We start from the raw sequence: 19,661 nt of genomic DNA on the forward strand, positions 1-19,661 counted from the left end.
ACTGTTGCACTCACTGGAGTGGGAATAGTAATTGTTACCCCTACGCTCGTACACCCATCGTACATGGGGTACGGCTCGTACACCCATCGTACAATGGGGGTACGGCTCGTACACCGATCGTACAATGGAGGTACGGCTCGTACACCGATCGTACTATGGGGGTACGGCTCGTACACCGATCGTACAATGGGGGTACGGCTCGTACACCGATCGTACAATGGGGGTACGGCTCTAACACCGATCGTACAATGGGGGTACGGCTCGTACACCCCATGATCGCAGGGGTACGGTACGTACCCCTGAGATCATGGGGGGTACTTCGCGACTCGGACGGACGGGTACGATTCGTACGGAGAGGGCTCTGGATACAAATCTTACGGATGTTTTTTTTCCTGAATCGGAATCGACCCCTTTATGTGTACCTGTGTGCTCCAAAAAATGATTGTTCTAGACTCTCAATCTTTATTGAGTTTAGGGGAGTAGGGTGTTCTCTTCCCAAAGTTTGGATGCACCAGCTGACTTAGCTTGAAAGAGATAATAGTGTATACTGGTATATGAGCGCCAACTAACCCCATACACCCACAAGCTTTGTCAGCTCGTGATAAGCTTTGTGTTGGATTTTATCAGCTGCGATCATTATTGCATCTAAAACTTGGCCTCTCCTTAAGACGGCTTAAGCCTGTTTTAAGTGCACTCTTTAAAAGAAGTACCTCTGAGTGGACATTGATAGATAGTAATTTTCTTGTTGCAGAATGTTAGCCTAATGTGTCTAACCAATATGCAGTTACAGCTTATTATTCATGTGCTGCAACCCACTGAGCTGTTTTTGTAATATGCAAGATTCAACTTCTCTCATAAGAGAGAGAGGCTTGTCTATGGCAGAGAGAGACCTCTGATGCTGACATTTGCTCTGCAGCTCCAATGTCTCATGGTACAATTTTCCCCCCTCTCTTATGAGCAGAAAATCCCTTTTTTCAGCACCTCTCGCCTTGGGTATTTTTCTTGCAGAAATGTTTCCATGCTCTGGAGAAGCCGAGTCTCGGCTCCGTGACCTTGAGAGAAAATGTTTCTTTTGCAGGTGCAGATGCTTCTTGTGTGAGGCTATTGTTCGCCCTCTGCTGAGCCCAGTACTTTTCCAGTCTGGGCGTGTCTTTACCCTGCCATGCTATGTTATAATGTATTGTCCTGATGGGATGGGTCAGTCCTTTCGGTGCACTCCCTGGGGTGTAGACCTGACGGGGCCTATCTGCAGATGAATCTTATGGCCTAATAAATATATTTCTAATTCTTCTCCACTGTTCGGCTGGCTTATTATATGAGAATGATAGATGAGGGAGGTAAGTCGCTCAGGTGGATCTGAGCCACGCTTATCAGATGGCACCCGAACAGGTACTCCGCGATAAGGATCTTTCTCACCCGTAAGTGGGTAGCAGAAGGCCGGGGACCCTCTGGTCGGCATGGTGGTTCTGGGTACCCACTTTGATACTGAGCTTGGTTCTCGCAGCGCTGCCCCACCCTGCTGATCAGGAGAGGTCCCGGTTCATGATCCTGCGCCGGGGTCCGGAAGGCGGGACTTTGGAGCTGACCGTGTTGGTCCCAGCAGCCGGCGGTGGAGAACAGTGGATGTCGGTTCTGCGAGTGGGAGGTGAGTGGTCCAACTGGTGATTGAAGGAGCTAGGGTGCTCCAGAGACTAGTGTGTCCCCAGTGGTTAAAGGAGCTAGTGTGCTCCTGGGGCTAGTGTGCTCCGGGGAACTCAGAGTGCAAGTGGCGCTCTGACAGACTATTGGTGATGAGGGTTTCGGGTGGATGTCTGTTTTAGAGCATCCGACCGGGTGGTACTGAGACTGGAGTGAGGCTCATCATGGTTGAATACTGGGAAAGGACCCAAACCCCTAATGTGAGTGGTTTGATGGAAGAGTCCCAGATCTTCCGGGGTAAAGTGCGCAACGGTCTGTAGTGCCGCCCGTGTGGCGGATGTGTCCTCCAACCTCAGAACAGTTAGTGTACTGTACGGTCTGCGGTAGGGTCCAGGTTCCCCAGGACTTGGTCGACGGGCCTTGTCCCATTATGGTAACACGTGTTTGGCAGGGACTCAATGCCTAGGACGTGCGTGTGCGGTTGTAAGTGGTTGTGTGTGGAGATAGTTGCTTGGTTCTTTTGTGTCTGGGTATGTGTGGGTTCTTTGGTGGTGTTTGATTGAGTGTGCAAGATGCCGCGTTTCAGTAAGTTGCGATGTTTTGGGTCGCGTTTGTGGACTGTAATGCCATGCTGGCAGAAGAGAAAACCTTTTTAGCAGCCTGATCCTGCTTTCTCGACTCCTTTTCAGCTGGAACTTGAGAAAAAGCTCCTGTTGATCGTTTGGAACAGGCAGCTTGTACCACCAAACTCTCAGGAAAAGGGTGAGTGGATAAAAATTCAGGATCATCTGGAGCAGTCCTGTACCTTCTGGCAACAGCTCTAGACACAGCTGGAGTTGACAATGCTTTCTTCCAAACCTCTAAAATAGGATCTCTAAGGGCATCATTAAAGGGCAGCAATGGTTCAGTCACCGATGAGGGAGAGTGAAGAACCTCTGTGAGTAGATTTGATTTGAACTCAGCAGTAGGTAAAGCAATGTTCAACAAATTTGCAGCTTTTTTAATTACAACGTGGTAAGGAGCCACATCTTTAGAGGGTTTGTCTGTCACTGAAACCAAATCCCACTCAGGGGACAGTTCAAGACCACTGGCCACCGAAAGATCCTCGTAAGGGTTCCCAGGATCCTGTAGCTCACCCTCCTCCAAATACTCCTCACGATAGCTCTCTTCTTCCATCAGCCTCTGAGCTTCACGTCTCGACCTATGCTTTACTTTCGAAGCCGTTGGATCCACTGTCGACTCCGTCGAAGCCGGAGCCGGCGCCGAGCCCGACGCCGGCCGAGGAAGACTTCCACGACGTCATTCGGGATTCGGCATCAGAGATGATGGAACCGGCATCGAAGGATTCGGAGTCGTCGACTTCAGCGTCGATGGCTTCGTAGTCGAAGGCCTCGCCGGTGTCGGAAGATGCCAATGCGGCGCCGGAGCCGGCATAAAGGGCATAAAGGGTGTAGGGGCATAGGTTTGGGGGACACCAGACCAAATGCCATTGGACCCGTGGGACCAACAGGAATCCCAGAGGGGTACATAGCCCTGGAGTAGATGCCATACATTGCATTCAGAAAATGCGTCGGATCCTGACCTGGAGCCGGGAAGGCTGGGTTTGAACCCCCAGGCGGCTCTTGAGGGCGTGGAGTTGATACGATGTCGACCTCCTCTTCAGGCTGGTGCACCGGAGTCGATAGACCTTCGGGCAACGGAGCCTCTCCCTCTCCAACCATCTCCTCCTCACCTTCATCCTCCCGATCCGGAGAATGGGATGGAACCGCAGACGGATTCGCTGTTTGCTTCGGTGAACCAGGCAAATTCGCATGCGACGCCTCACCTCCGGTGTCATGTTCTTCCGAAGCCAAAGACATCACTTCTTTTTCTACCAGCTTCACCTGTGACTTCGGTTTAGAACCTGAGTCCTTCTTTGAACGATGTCGGGATTCATGAGATCTTTTCCTATGCTTCTTTTTTGACGATCTCGAAGCATGGGCTGAGGATGAATCCGAACGCGACCTCGAGTGAGATCTTGACCTCGAGCGTCGAGTCCGCGATTTCAATTTCTTCTTTTGTTTACTTCCTTTAAGCTTAGCAACAATAAGCTTAGCTTCTCTCTCCCGGAGGGCCTTAGGAGTCATCTTTTTACAGGATCGGCAGTCTTTGACATCGTGGTCGGAGCTAAGACACCATAAACAGCATTCATGCGGATCCGTAATGGATATGGTTTTGCCGCATTCTCCACAGGCTTTATAACCCGTCTTCTTTGAAGACATGATGAAAGAAGAGATAAAGGAATACTAACAATACAGAGTAACAAAGTTACAGTAAAAGCTACGGACGATCCCTAGAAAACTGTTAGCGTCTACGACGCGGAAAAAGGGAACTGATGTCATCACGCCGGCGTGGGCCTATTATAGGCGTCGGTGTCGTCAACGGAGTGGCGAGCGATTCCGTGTCTCTATGACGTCCGAGTCCACGTCGGCGCGAAGCTACGAAAAGAATTTCCGAATGTTGCTGACGCAGGGGGATATTCACAAAGTGAGGAATCCACAAGGCAGATGTATCTATCAGAATGTTATAACACAAAAAACAAAGGCCTCACAGAGACCGAGGGGATTGAAATCCCCTCAGGCTCCGTGAAAACTTTGTTCACAGCAAAAGCCGTGAACGACAACATTGGAATTTTGGAGCCACGGGCTTCTGTCAGACATTAGAAGCCCAGAGCACTCTATTGTTTTTAATGGCGCTGCTAATGTTCCAATGTTCTTAATTGTATAATGTTCTCTATTGGCAGTGGTACCCCATCTAACATTTGGCAAGGCAGTTGTACTCTAATAAGTCTCTAGTGACCCTTTGTTCTGACTAGGAACCATTGCAGCACGTGCCAATAATCTCTCCTATTAGAAGCACAGAACTTGATGAGTCAGTGCCAGCAAAGAAAGGTTGGCAAGCAACTGTTAAATAAGCATGACGTGTAAGCACAGCATGCATTTACTTACCCCAGTGAAAGCGTTCACCTATTCAGTAACAACTGCTTGGTAATCAAGCACATGCTAGCAATAATCACAAGGTTTATCTGTACTTGAGCCTACTTAAACCTCACCTTATCCCACAACAAGTGCTTAGCCTTATCAGTTGGAGTTCCCTTACCTGTGCTCCCGACTCGGCTACTGACAGCTCCGTGTTCCGTATCCAGCTGCGTTTCACGTTCACTTCTGTTTTGCTGCACAACCTCTGCACCGCTAACCTGGACACCTTTCCTGCCTGAAATAGAAACATAGAATGGACTTTTGAAAAGGTAGTTTGTCTCTGCGTCTTGAGGTATTCACCTCAGACAACTTAAATGTGACCACTGCATAGAAGGTAAAACATTAATTTCTTTTTTATGCACATAGCAAGAACTGGAGATTTAAGCCAGTTTTCAGTATTGGTCAACTTTACGGATAAATGACGACTGTGTAATGGATTAAGCACGCTTCACAACTTTAAATAAGACTTGACATCTGCTTATTGGACCTTGGTGTTTTTCCTTGTGTGCACTAGGAATCAGAACGTGTACTGCATTTATCGAATACTGTTGCTCTTCTTATGGGAATATAGACTTATGATATGTGAATAGGTCTGTTACGTCTACATGGCAAAGAACCAGATTCCCTTTAAGTCCACCCCAGGGAGAGAGAGCAGTCTAAGATACATAGGGGCAGATTCACAGAACTAATCAGAGACAAAATCCTGAAAAATCCTAATGCTGATGGATCCGACCATAACAATTTTCACCCTATTGCCAACATTCCCACTTTGACTAAACTTCTTGCAAAGTGTGTCCAGATCCAACTCTGCAACCACATAGAGCAATTCTAACTTCTAGAACAACTCCAATCTGGCTTTCGGCACGGCAGCAACACTGAATCATTGCTCAAGCACATAGCTGACAACGTGCTAAAAATGCTAGATCAGAATGAAGTATGTCTTCTAATCCTCTATGACTTATATTCTGCATTTGATACTAGTAAATCTGACAGTCTATGAGATTTACTGGAAAGGAGGATGGGGTTTTCAGGGACTGTGTAAAACTGATTAACATTGTTTCTTCACAACATAGCCAAAAGAGTCAAGGATAATCAATACCTATCCAACACCACATCATTCACCTTAGGAGTTCTACAAGGATCCTCACTCAACCTATTTTCTTCAACCTTTTCGTGGAGTCTACAGCAGAAACATTGCAAGCCTCTAATATTCATTACCACATGTATACTGGTGACACTCAACTGTATTTCAAAATCTCCTCCAAAGATGACATCAGGTCCCTCAACTCAACTCTACAAGATTTTCCAAACAAGCTCAGCCCCAACCACCTCAATCTAACTTCTATAACAACAGCATTTCTCCTTATCATCCCACCCAACCACAACCACAAGATTAATCTATGGATGAATCATCTTACTGCCTTCAATGGCTATCCTCGGGTTATTGATTTCACAAAATTCCTTGGAATCACACTTGACAAGTATCTGAACATGCAGGAGCACATCAGTACCACCACCTGATCGGTGGTCCATGCTTTAGTTATTCCCAAGTCGGATTATGGAAGTGTTACTCTCTGTGACCCTCCTAGAAGCAAGCTGGTGCTTCTAAGGGCCTCCCTTAAAGCTTTAGCCAGACTCAGTTCAGTTCAGTTCAACTTTATTTCGGCTAATATAGCCATAAAAGCAGGAAGTACAGACAAGAACGATATTTACAAACAAGGAATTTAGAAAAAAAAAATGCCTTTGACAACAATTGATCACATATCACATTACAATTATTATAATGGGACAGAGTAACAATTAATTCTGTACAATTAATTATACATAATCCTTAAAATCTAATTAAAACCATAAAAAAGGTTGATTCCTTATAAAAAGCCAGAATAAAAACCTAAGTTAAAATCTTTAAAACCACACAATTTGTACAAAAAGTGAACTCAGTGCATTCTACGTTATTTAACCCCTTCCGCGCTAATGACAAAGCCAGCTCGTCATGGGCGTTACCTGCGCTACGCGGATGACGAGCTGGCTTTGTCACAAACCGCGCGATTTTTAAATTTCAGCGCACAGCGGGAAAACCCGCTAGCGCGCATGCGGTTACCATTGTGGGAGAAAACTGCAGATTTCAATATTACATTATAGTTTGTGTCCAAAACGTTTCCTAGTAAGGAACACATTGAATAAGAACCTGCTTATGCAAAAAAACACCAGTTGTGAGGTATTAGACCTTATAATACGCTCAGCCTCTTTATACGTCCTGACACCCAAATTTTTACACAAGGGTTTTATCCAGCGCCGCCTAGGTGACGCATAAGCGGAACAGAAAAACAATAGATGAGCATAATCTTCCTTGGCCTTTAGTGGGCAAAGGGTACAGATACCATCATTGTTGCTATCTCCCAAATTACATGTATAAGCATTGGTCTGTAATACCCCATATCTGAATTGCAAATACAAAGTTTTTGCTAGTGGTGGGTTTATCTCATCCATGAACGATTCGAATGCAGCATTGTCTTTTATGGACAAAAATTTCTGAGTCAATATACCAATAGATGGACTGTGAGATGGCTCGTCATTAACATAGGACCAATAAGTGGTTTTTAAAATCTTTTTACACACAGAAGTCATATTCTGGGGTTCGTCCCAAATATGGGACAGCCCTAGCCTGATACACCAAAGTACAATATATTTTAATCATGCAATTTTCTTGTACTCATCAATCCGGATAATTTCTATCAATCCATTTTTATAGTTACATAGTTCCGGAGTTTTCCATAACCTTACCCAATACAACAATGGCCTAAGAGCTGCTTGATGATCTGTCCTTTTTAGGTCCAAATCTAAAAATACTGGAACTAAGGGGGTTCCTGTTGGTATTTTTAATAACCTGCGCACAAAGTGGTTTTCTTCCCGTTCAAAATTATGTTTACAACAATGCCCCCAGACCTCAGCACTGTAAAGTGCAGCCGATTGGGCCTTTGCTTTAAAGACTTCCAGTGCCGGTGTAATGGCTTTAGAGTCACTAGCTCCGTGCACTTTTAGAATTTGCATAGAATTTTGCTTGAAAGCCAACCTACTCTTTGTCAGGTGTCCCTTCCATGAACTGTTGCTATCCAGTGTAATACCTAGATAGTTAAAGCTCCCCACATATTCCAATTTTTGGTTGTTTAAGGCCAAGTTCTTCCTGAATGTCTTTTGTGGATTTATTGACATATATTTTGTTTTAGATGAGTTTATTTCAAACCCCTTCTTATCGCAGTAACCATTAAAGGAGTTCACCAGATTTTGAAGGCCCTTCGGGGTCTGTGAGATGAGGATTGTATCATCGGCAAAAAGTAATGCCGTGATTGCCTCATCTCCTAACCTAGGGGAGTCGTGGTCACAGTCCCTTAGATACGCGGGTATATCATTAACGTACAATGAAAATAGCGTAGGTGCCAATACACATCCTTGGCGCACACCACGGCTTACAGGTATGGGCTTTGATAATTCACCATCCTTTCCCCATCTAACTTTTGCATAATTCTCTGTGTGTAATCGAATGAGTTCGTTAAGTAGCTCGCCTGGGACCCCCATATCTCGTAATGTAATCCACAGAAGATTCCGTGGGACGAGGTCAAAGGCGGCCCGCAAGTCTGTAAATGCCACATACAAACTGCCCTTCCTTATGTTAATGTACTTCCAGCAGATACACGTGAACCTGAACACTTGATCTACTGTACTAACTTTTGGTCTGAACCCTGCCTGATATTTAGATAGTATTTGAGTCTCATCCATCCATTCTATGAGTCGATTTAAAATATGCCTGGCAAAAACCTTCTGTAAAAGGTCAATTAAACTAATTGGGCGGTAATTGCCCGGATCATAACGATCTCCTTTTTTGAATATTGTTACAATTTCTGCCCCTTTCCAACTTTCAGGAATTGCCGTTCCAGCCGCTATAGAGTTACATAAAAAGTTAATATATGGCCCCCATACTTCCACATCGTGTTTTAATAGGTCTCCAGGAATCCTGTCCGGTCCTGGAGCTTTGCCCGCTTTGATAGCCCCTAGTGCCTGCATAATCTCCTCTATACTAAAACGTAATGGCATTATACTCAAGTCTAGGTTGTACTCTGGATTTTGTGTGGGTAACCCATCTTCATCTTCTGAGTAAAGTTTAGCAAAATGGTCGCACCAAGTTTTTTCATCGAAATAAACGTCCTTTGGTGATCTACCCTTTCTGTTCCCTTTGGATATTAGGCTCCAAAAGGTGCCTTGGCCTCTTGATTTGGCTGCTGTTAATAAGTTCTCCCACAATGCATCATCCCAGATTTTTTTCGTTTGGGTCAAAATTTTATTATAAGCATGTCTACATTCTTCTGGGACGGGTAGGCCCTATGGCTGAGGGAGGGAAGATGAGTTGGATAACATGGAATGTGCGAGGTCTGAATCGACCACAGAAGACTAGACAGATGATGACCTTTCTTAACAAACATGGAGCTCAGGTGGTCTTCCTTCAGGAGACACACCTTAGGGGGAAGGCGGTCGAGGCAGTAGCTAAGCAGTGGACGGGCGTTTGGGTGGCGACAGACTACTCCTCCTATGCTCGTGGGGTCATGATTTTGATTAAGAAAAATGTGCAATTTGTCTTGATGCATGAAGAAATTGATAAAGAAGGCAGGTACATTATATTACAGGGGAAACTATATGGTACACTGATAACGATATTGAATGTCTATGGTCCAAATATAGAAGATCCTGAACTTTATATCAATCTGTGGAACAAGGTGTATGCTCTACCTCCCTCAGCGATTATTTGTGGAGGGGATTGGAACGTGACGCTGGATAAGATGCTCGATAGGAAGGATGAAAGGCCCTATGAGCACAGGAAAGCGGCTGCTGCGGTGCGTGAGGGTATCAGTGGACTTGGACTGGTGGATGTGTGGCGACTGGGACATCCGGGTGCAAGAGAAGGCACTTGCTATACATCTGCGCATGACACATGGTCGAGGCTGGACTATTGGCTAGTGACGCGGGATGTTAGTGGGTGGGTCAGGAATAATAGCCACTTGCCTAGGACACTTTCAGATCACACCCCTGTGATTCTGGAGGTGGGTTTGCCATCGCACACGCCGGCTCCATTTTCATGGCACCTACCCCCTGGTATGTTGACAGATCCTGTAATGCGGGAAGAACTAAGGACGAGTATTGAAGAATTTTTTGATAAGAACGTGGGATCTGTGGAGAGCATAGGAACAGTGTGGGAAGCCTTTAAAGTAACAATTCGTGGTGCATGTATAGGCATGCAATCCGGGGTCCTTAAGTCATTGAGGAACTCCATGAGTAAACTGGAGGATGAATTGTTGTCACTAGAGAGGCAGCAGGAGCAGGCACCGGAAGATGCTAGGCTGGCGGAGATACGGAAGAAAGTAACTGACTACAACGAACTCGCAGATCAAGAGATTAAATTCTTGTCCAAACGCACTAGGGCGCGGTATTATGGTGAGGGGGGGCGCGCAGGCCGCGGACTGGCGGACAGAATTAGAGAGCCATGGGCTAGGCACTGTGGGGTTCAGGAGATAGTGGATGAGGGTGCTACCATAACAAGCGCGACTTTTGTCCTGGATTGTTTTGTGCAGTACTATGAGCGGATGTATGGTTTCAGGGATACGGCAGATGAGGATGAATTGGCGCGTTACTTGGATGACATAGCGTTGGTTTGGCTATCCAAGGGACAGCAAGATTTCTTAATGCATCACATTACGGAGGGGGAGCTTCGGGATGCAATTGCCACACTGCCAAATGGCAAGGCGGCGGGCACAGATGGCTTGCCGTCTGAATTTTATAAAGAGTACGTGGATCTGTTATTGCCGCGCTTGGCGAGTGTTCTGGAGGAAGCGATGGAGCAGGGACAGCTTCCGGCAACAATGAGAGAAGCGCTGTTGGTGGCACTGCCGAAGCCGGGCAAACCCTTGAATCTGTGCGAGTCGTATCGGCCTCTGTCTCTGATGAACACAGACGTTAAGGTCATTGCCAAGGTGCTAGCGACGCGATTGCGACTTATTTTGCCGGTTATGGTTTTAACTGACCAGTCCGGTTTCGTACCCCTTCGCTCCACTACTCATAATTTCAGAGCTTTGTTCGCGGTTTTGCATCTTCTCAAGCCTCATCTTACAGCAGTGGCGGTGCTTCTGGATGCGGCAAAAGCATTCGACTCTGTGGCTTGGCGGTACATGATAGCAGTGCTGCATCGCATGGGTGTGCCATATTTTTTCACATCCTTGATTACTCTGTTGTACACAAAACCGATGGCATGGGTGAGGGTTAACGGACATGTGTCAGCACCATTTCATATACAAAGGGGGACTAGACAAGGATGCCTTCTTTCGCCCTTGCTATTTGCTCTTATGCTAGAGCCTCTGCCTTGCATTTTGCGACAAAGATATACTGACGCAGCATTACGATTCCCACTCCGGTCACTGGCGGTGTCTATGTACGCTGACGACATGGTCCTGTACATAAGAGACCCAGCTCTAAATTTGGAAAAGGTTCTTAGGGACTTCATCAGGTTCGGGCTTTTTTCTGGACTGTCCATCAATTGGGATAAGTCCATATTGCTTACCCTCACGGCTGCCACGACGCCCTTCCCACTAGAATTCCCATTGGAATGGGCGCTAGAGCCGGTGCGATATCTGGGGATCTGGGTGCACAGGGATAGCAATGAAACAATACGGGCCAACTACGGAGTAGCCATTTCCAAATTGGAAGACCAGGTAAAGCGTTGAGTTAGACTGCCGCTGTCATTTGCGGACAGGGTCTCTCTCATCAAAATGGTGGTACCCCCTAAGTTTTTGTACTATTTTGTTAATGTGCCAATCACACTGACATTCCATTTCTTTGCACAACTACAATAGTTACTTATCACACTGGCTTGGGCCGGAAAGAAGCCGCGGGTGAGATGGGATGTATTGACGAAACCATATGAGCTGGGGGGTTTTGCGATACCGGATATGAAGCTGTACTATCTTTGTGCTCAGGCTCATTTTGCCACTTACTGATTATCGGCACCGCCATATACACCGCATGTAGCGCTCAAAGCTAGTGCTGTCATTCCACAACCGCTAAAGGCGATGATGGTGAATACACATTCCGTGTTTGAGATGGGGGAGGTGGATACGATACGCTGTACGCACAGCGCATGGCAGGAATTGGGCAAAAGATCTAATAGATTGCCACTGTATGCCCCAGCTATGCCACTACTATATCATGCTGAGATATCGGTCTCGAGTGAATTGGGAGCCCTACAGCTATTACAGGGTGCAGGTATAATTACTATGGGGAATGTATTCCCTGGTGCTGCATTCCTTCCTCTGCAGACCTTGCTAGATCAAACGGATAATCCTACTATGGCCACATTCATTTACGTTAGACTTCGTGCTGCTGTGCGTGCCTTGTATCCTTCCTTCCCGGAGGAACCTCCGGTGTTAGGAGCCTGTCCCAGGTCAGGGGGACCCTCAAAGATAGTGTAGAGTATGGAGGTACTAACTAAGTGCGCAGAAGGAACGATAGAGCCAGAGTCTTTGAGTAATGATTTTAGGGAGGGTTTTATTTTAGTGTAACAACGTCTTTGTCTACTCGTTATCCGCTCTCTTGCAAATGCGGCGGGGTCAAAGGGCGGTTTCCGCGGTGGCTCCAGGTTGCTTCACCGGACCCACGGGACAGCTTGCGGCTCTTCTTCTCTAGTCGCTCCAGTTGCCCCAAAAACAAAGTAGAAACGGGAGTCAAGCATCCATATATACAAATCTTTGATAGGGCCGGGAGTGAAGGACACAACAGGTGAAGGTGCACTTCGCTACCCGCTTTGAAGGAGTGTTCGTGTCGGGAGGGTAAGGCTGAGGGTTATTTACACGGGTCTGTGCAAGCTAGGGAGGCGGAGGCGGAGATACGTGCTGAGCCACCCAACCCGCTACCCGGCCCCGTACCTGTTGCAGCCACGCCCCTCCCCTGGGTGCGTGGCAGGGCGACTCGTGGGTCCGTTGGCCTCCGGGCTTCGTCTCTGCTTCTCCGCTCCACTCCTCCCGTCTTTGCTCTTCGTTACTGGTCTCTTCTCGGCTGTCGGCTCTGGATCCTTCTCGCTCCTCCAGGGATACGCCGTCCGTCTTCTCCAGGACCGCTCTTCCTTTTCCTGGTTCCGGCCGGGTGTGGGGCGGGGCGTCGTCAGCCCAGGCTGCTGAATTAAAGGGCCCGTCGTCCTCCTTCTCGCTCGGCCAACCGGAATCTTGTTCTTCTGTCCATGAGTGTACCGGCAGCTGTTGGGAACCAAAGGCAGGAGGTAAAAGGGTGGTGGCGTCCCACCAATTATATAATAGTTCAGTGTCCGTTTTGTCCTGCGGAGGGACCCCGTCACAGAGCCTTACAATTGCTATATTCCACAACGGACCGAGTGAAATTGATCTCACATTTATATCGGGCCTCACAGGAGGATGAAGGAGGGGGAGGGGCGGTAGCCAAAGCGAGGTGGGATGCGTGCTTGCCGGAACCGCTGACTGATGATGAATGGGCCGAGTGTTGTTCTATGACTGGCGGTTTTGCAGCTAATGGGAATTTCCGTCTCATTCACTATAAATATCTACAGCAGTGGTACTATACACCTGTTCAATTGGTGAGATATGGTCTGCGAAAGCAATCCAGATGTGTGCGGTGTGGCGCAGAGGATGCTGACTTTATACACTTGGCATGGGGATGTGATCGGGTATATAAGTTCTGGATGGCTGTGACTGCTGCGTTGTCTAAGATGGCGTTGATAGATATACCTACTGATCCGCGTTTATGCTTGTTGGGAGTGGTCTCTGGAGTGCCTGCCAGGGTGCGACGCTTGATAGTGCTGGCACTACAAATTGCTAAACGCAGAGTAGCTGTGTCGTGGGGGGGGGGGAAACGTGCGCCGGATGTCAAACTTTGGCTGCAAGACATGGCATATTGTCGAGACCAATTGACCTGTTACTATGAAGAACTGCCGGAAGCATCAAGACCTCGAGATATATGGGGCCCGTACACAGTATACATGTTGTCAAGGCTTGCAGAGAATGAGAGTCCCTAGTTTGTTTCAGGTATGGATGTCGGAGTCTGTGGTATGATTGGGGACTGGGTATGCTTTCTCCAAACATAGATTGATAATGGTGACATACAGGTAGCTATTGGTTCTGCCATTCCTTCAACGTTGTCTCAATGAAGTGCTCTACGACCTGTTCCGTATGCCTATCTGAATGCAAGCTTGTCTACATGGCTCATAGCTGTTAGGTTCTGAGACCTGGGGTGTTGGGTGGGGGGATGTTAAAAGGTTACTTAGTGTTAAGATATATCGAAATTGAGACTGCTTATACTATGCATAAGAATTATTACAAGACTCAGGTTCTGGATTGTTTTCTGATAATGCATTGCTTGCCATCTCGGACACAGTGATTGTATTACTGGGTGGGATATGTAAGTGACGTATTTTGCGGCCGGCCCCTCTATGGGTTGTAGGCCATTGGCTGTGTTCTTGTAATTTGTGCAATAAAAGTCTTTAATAAAAAAAACATAAAAAAAAAAATAAAATAGGCATGTCTACATTCTCTTATAGAATGAGAGTTTTTAGTTTTAACAGCCTGAATGAGATTGGACTTTGCTGTGCGACATTCTTTGTTATACCAGGGGTTGACCAACTCCAGGTGGTTTGGAGTCTTTTCTCTTTTGCACACTTTGCTCAAGAAGGGGCCCGGAGCATCAACCAGTTTATAGTGTAGATCTAAGACATCCTGGCTACCCAATAAGGGTTCCTTACAAGATGTGACAGTTTCAGAAAAGGTATTGTAGATATTTATCATTACATCTTCTTTAGCCAGGATATTGGGCCATCTTAATGCACGTCTATTGTTAGATATCTGTGGCTCCCCTGAGGAACTGTTTCATGCAGTCTCTTCACCTCGATTGGATATGAAGGGTTCTGAATTTAACCACAATTGGAGTGGGAGGTGGTCACTCTCAATTCTGGCATCTATTTTTAGATCAATGAGTAAGTACCATAAGCTCAAGGACACCAATATAAAGTCTATATGTGTCTTGCAATTGGCTTTGCAGAAAGTTGGGGCTGCCGGTCTATCCAACTGCAGGCCATTACAAGCTCTTAATTCATGACCTACAGTTAACTGGAAGATTTGAATTGCTGCTACAGTGCATTTAACTGGCCCGTTAACATCCACATTTGGAATATCATTTGCAGTGTCCTGCTCTTCAAGTAAATTGTCCAGGCCCAATACCGGTTCATATTTACAATTAAAATCCCCTCCTACTATTACTTGGGCATATGGTCCTAAGGTATCTAAGAAGGAGTCTAATAATTCTATTACCTTAGATTCTTTATTTATTGCCTGTGGCCTATTATATATGTTTATTAAATAAATAGTGTCATTCCCCCTTGTCACCATCTTTAGTCCTAACAAATCGGGGGAAGGAATATTTAATGGGGTAACTTCTATTTCTAGATTAACTTTAACCCAGATCACCAGCCCCCCTGACGGTCTTCCTCTTGTTGAAGGAATTGCATCACAGTTAAAGGTTTTAAACCCAAGTCTGTGTAGAGCTTTTAAAGACCATGTCTCCTGAAGGAGGATGATGTCATGGTCCTCAATGTAGGTACACCAGTCGAGGTCCCGAAGGTTCCTCGCTAGCCCTGCTATATTCCAATGCTGCTAGTTTTAAAGATAATTTGTCACTCGGTCTGGGTGCGGGTACGTCCAGCGTTAAATCTTGTGTGATTTTAACGGCCAAAGGGTGTGCTTGGCCACATGTTTCATCCACAGTGTTATTAGCTATAATAGGACCCTGAAGCACACGTCTGTCTAATTCGCATGTAGTCCCCTCGTCTGGGGTATCACAAATATCACCAGCACAATTAGTAATCTTATCCATTTCCTCTGCCATTTGAACGGGCCCATGTGTTAACCTATCGTTGTGGTTCAGTATGTGCACCACTACCTGCTCCAGCGAATATTCAGCTTCTGAACTAATCATATTAGGTTTACCTACTTCATTGCTTAAAGATGTCCCCAAACAAACTCTGTCAACCAATAGGAGTCAATCATTCTGATCCATCGCACTCAGTGCCTGATATCTGTTGTGCGTTGTGATCTTAAAGATTGGACTCCCATAGGAATTAGGGGGCCTTGATTGAATATTACGCTGGGGGCCCTTGTCTAAATGGCTATAAAAATATCCCAAGGGGTGTACGCCCACACTATTCTCACCCTGCTTTAAGGAGGCAGCTCTAAGCAATAAAGTCGCGACATGCTGGGGTTGTCTAAAATTAACGATAACGCAATCACCCCTGCAAGTTTTCCTGGCATTTCCAATCCACGGTGCCCGTCTAGTTGATAGTATCTGGTCATTGAAATGTATCGGGAACCCACAGTTTTTGTTCAGCCAGGAAACAGTTTTATGCTTCAGTGAATCATGTGACTCCTGGCGAAAATTAGACTCAGTTGGGTGTACAGGTGGAACATTTGAAAGTACAACTACATATGGTTCACTAGCTGGTGGGAGGTTGACTGGTCGTATTCTCCTTACTGGGATAGAGGGCCCCTCCATACTTGTTGTGGTCATTTTGGACTGGGTAGATTGACCATCCAATACACTCGTCGCCTTAGCTGTAACCATATTTGACTCCCCCACAGTTAATTGCTGTACAACATTGTCAGTTAAAAAATTCCTGTCCCGCAATATAGGTTTCTCACCATTGGTTGTCTGGTTTAAAAGCTCCCCTAGTCTAGACACTTCAGTAGTAAGGGTATCAATTTTTGCCAATAGGGGCTTAACAATTACTTCTAGTTTGACTTCCAACAACTCAGAAATATGCTCTAGAAGATCAGAGTTTATGTTTATGCCAATGTCAGTGGTCATGGTTCCCTTATGGCTGGGAGTACTCCTCTTGGATGAATCCTGCTTTCTCTTAAGGTGTGTTCCTCCCCGTTTGGGCACTGTTTTCCTACATTTTCTTACTGCTCTCTTGGCCGGTGAGCAGTAAGTGGAAACATCTATAGGATCTATAGGATCATCAGGTGCGTCATCATCCAAAGTATCCTGGTCTATCATGTTTGCCTCCTGCGGCTCCACTATAAGAGTGCTGGAGATAACGTCTGTAGTGGAAGGGGGGATTATGTCGGATCCACCACTGGCATCTGATACAGCCGGTATTGTCTCAGGTAGATTGTCCCGTCCCAGCCACTTCCTTCTATCATTGTTAATTTTGCTCACAATTTTCACAAGGTAATTGTCCATAGTTATTTTACTTTTAGCCATTACTAGTAACGGAGTACTATCCCCTTTGATAACAATGGCTTTTGGACCCCTGCTGGTGTTGGGCAGGATGGCAGTAGCAAAAAATTATAACTTCTATGTACTTCCGTATATAACTTTAGAACCGAATTGTAATGAACAATATAAAATAAAAGTTCGTGGATCTTACTTCTTAGGGGGGTGGCCCAGCCCCGCCTCGTTCTGCCCGGACTGCACAGACTGCCCCGCCCTTGTCCGGGGCTTCTCCCGGCGCCACCCGCGCGCGTCCCGTGGGACAAGAGGTGTTCCACACTTTTGTAGCGCCATCGGGCGCAGGCTCTATCGTCACGGGTGCGCCTGTGACAGCTGGGGCACCTGGGCAATGTAGTTAACCGCCGTTTCCCTCACGGCACTCTGATGGCAGCTCTGACGCCCCCACGGTCGTTTCCCTCACGGCGGGAGCGTGTGCGGCAGGAACAGCAGCGTCCGGTGTAGTTCAATTGCCAGACTCATCACAGGAACCAAATAAAACAAACACATCTTTTTCTCAATCTAAAATCTTTGAAATGGCTACCTTACGAGGGAATACAACTAAGAATTGCTTGCATGGCTCACAAAGCCATCCACTACTACACACCAAGGTACCTGGCACAAAAATGTGACATATCAGGCCAAGGTAGACCCTCCAGAAGCAACAGCACTTTTTTCTAAAATCACAGATATTCCATAAAAAGAAAACTTGTAACAGACCTTTCTCGGGTATCGTCCCAAAAATCTGGAACTTCCTGACTCCGGAAATAAGACTGATCCCTTCAACTGCATCTTCCAAAAACAGAAGGGAAATCTCTACTTTCTAGCAACTTTCTATGTTAGCTGTACTATTTTGACTCTTGTGCCTCTCCATTGTCTATTATTCGTCTGTTGTATCATGTATATTTTACCTATTGAATGTTCCTATGGAGGTTACTTCCTCATTTTGCTACCTTACACAGTGTGTTACTCTCTAATGTATATGGCCAGTCTCGTGACTCTTACTGTGACTTATTTTGTATCACTTGGAAAGCACACTGATACTGAGGTCATGTTTGCGTTATATAAAACTTTATAAATACATTAATAAAATTACTCAGTTGTTTTGCTGATTTAAATGAAGTTTCAATACTGCTAGTTATTCTAATTGTTTCTTCAATGTAATACTTCCTAAAGAAAGAAGTTTTTGGTTTATATTATTATTGTTGCAGTGGGGGTGAGTTGCCAAGCAGTCTACGATGGCGGACGTGCCAAGCTGAGGCTCCTACATCAGGCACGAATCTCACCAGCCACACCACACCTTGCCTGTGAAAAACAAGCCTACAGCTGTCCGAACACCACAGAAACCCGAAGTTGGGCTCCCCATCACGTGATTTATGGCGGAAACGAGTCCTGAACAACTATGGCCCCGAAAACAAGATGGCAGCAGCCTGAATCTGAAGCTAGCACCCAACTGGGTGAGCTCTATGATCAAGCTCTGAACCCCCCAGTCACGATCGTGTGGAGCAGCGACACATAGGACACTGTAGCGGAATCGCTGGAAGACCAAGAAAGAGCAGTCAAGTAGGAGGCAGACACATGCCCGTGATTGCCCCTCACTCGGTCTCCTCTCCCCATGCCAGAAATCAATGTGCCAAGAAGATGGGCTGGACATATGCCTGGAAGGGACGTGTTACGGCACGAAGGCCCCCACGCCACTGCCTCGGTGAGCATACATTGCGATAAGCAATAAAAGCCTGTAGATGAGACAGGGTGAGTCAAAAACAAAGAAGGGAGGTAGAGCGAAACGACTGGATTCTTGCTCCACTGGGATACTTAGATAAACACAGAGAATCCAACCAAGAATGGGAGGGGAGGGGAGTGTTATCAACGTGTGTTGAAGCACTCAGTGTTTTGAAAAATACCCCTCACACACCAAAAGGCCCCTTGGTGTCATGCTTCATCATCGGGGTCTTCGCACCCCTCTATCGGGATGCGGCGTGCTGCGACCTACGACTACGCGGGAGCACTAATAGTAAAGACTATGTGTGGTGTTGGTGTGTGGGGTGTCTTAGGTTAAGTGAGTGGTGGGATGTGGTGAAAAAATTAAAAAATACCTGGCGCATGAGTTTGAGGAAAAATTTATTCTGAACTCTGGCTGGTATTATTAAAAGAAGTGCAAAGTGAGGTCAGGGCTGTTATATTAGGGAACAGGACCTCTGGTGTGCGTTGTCGACATGTTTCGGAGCCAAGCTCCTTCTTCAGGACGGGGGCACAACCTCCCCACCTTACTCACGTTTTTCTAAAATTAAAAAGTGTATTATACAGAAAAGTGACGAAAATATAGGCTAAGTGTGCCTACAGCGGTCTGCTACAAGTACAGTGACCTGCAGAAAGACAAAAAGGAGAAAACAACATTGGTTACCCTTGTAGCGGGTAGTTCAAGCAGGTGCAGTCACCTGGAACCTCACCATTATGCTTGTTTTAAAGCCTGTGGAAGGAAAAAGACTCACAACACTCACAACATAGAACACACATGTACTGGTACTTAGAGTTATGGTTGGTCATACTTTTGAAGCTTGCTTTTTTGCCTCATGAGCATAGAGAACGTCTGGGGTGTTGCTATTTTTGCAATCTGTTGGGAAGAATGATGTAAGATTTAATAACTCATTCTTACTCATTTTGGTTATAGGAGGATGGTCT

The 19,661-nt window shown here is 46.2% G+C and overlaps 1 protein-coding gene across 4 annotated transcripts in view; it reads right to left on the reverse strand.

Moving 5' to 3' along the window:
• The window catches only part of LOC144773622 (transient receptor potential cation channel subfamily M member 2-like), a 1,628,848-nt gene that overhangs the window by 1,313,316 nt on the left and 295,871 nt on the right, over positions 1–19,661 (reverse strand). For all 4 annotated transcript variants that reach the window (XM_078658771.1, XM_078658770.1, XM_078658769.1 and 1 more), the window contains exon 8: positions 4,777–4,890. In XM_078658771.1, the coding sequence (XP_078514897.1) occupies positions 4,777–4,890 (114 nt within the window). The remainder of the gene's footprint in view (positions 1–4,776; positions 4,891–19,661) is intronic.

Source organism: Lissotriton helveticus, chromosome 8 (assembly GCF_964261635.1).
Source record: "Lissotriton helveticus chromosome 8, aLisHel1.1, whole genome shotgun sequence".
NCBI lineage: Eukaryota > Metazoa > Chordata > Amphibia > Caudata > Salamandridae > Lissotriton > Lissotriton helveticus.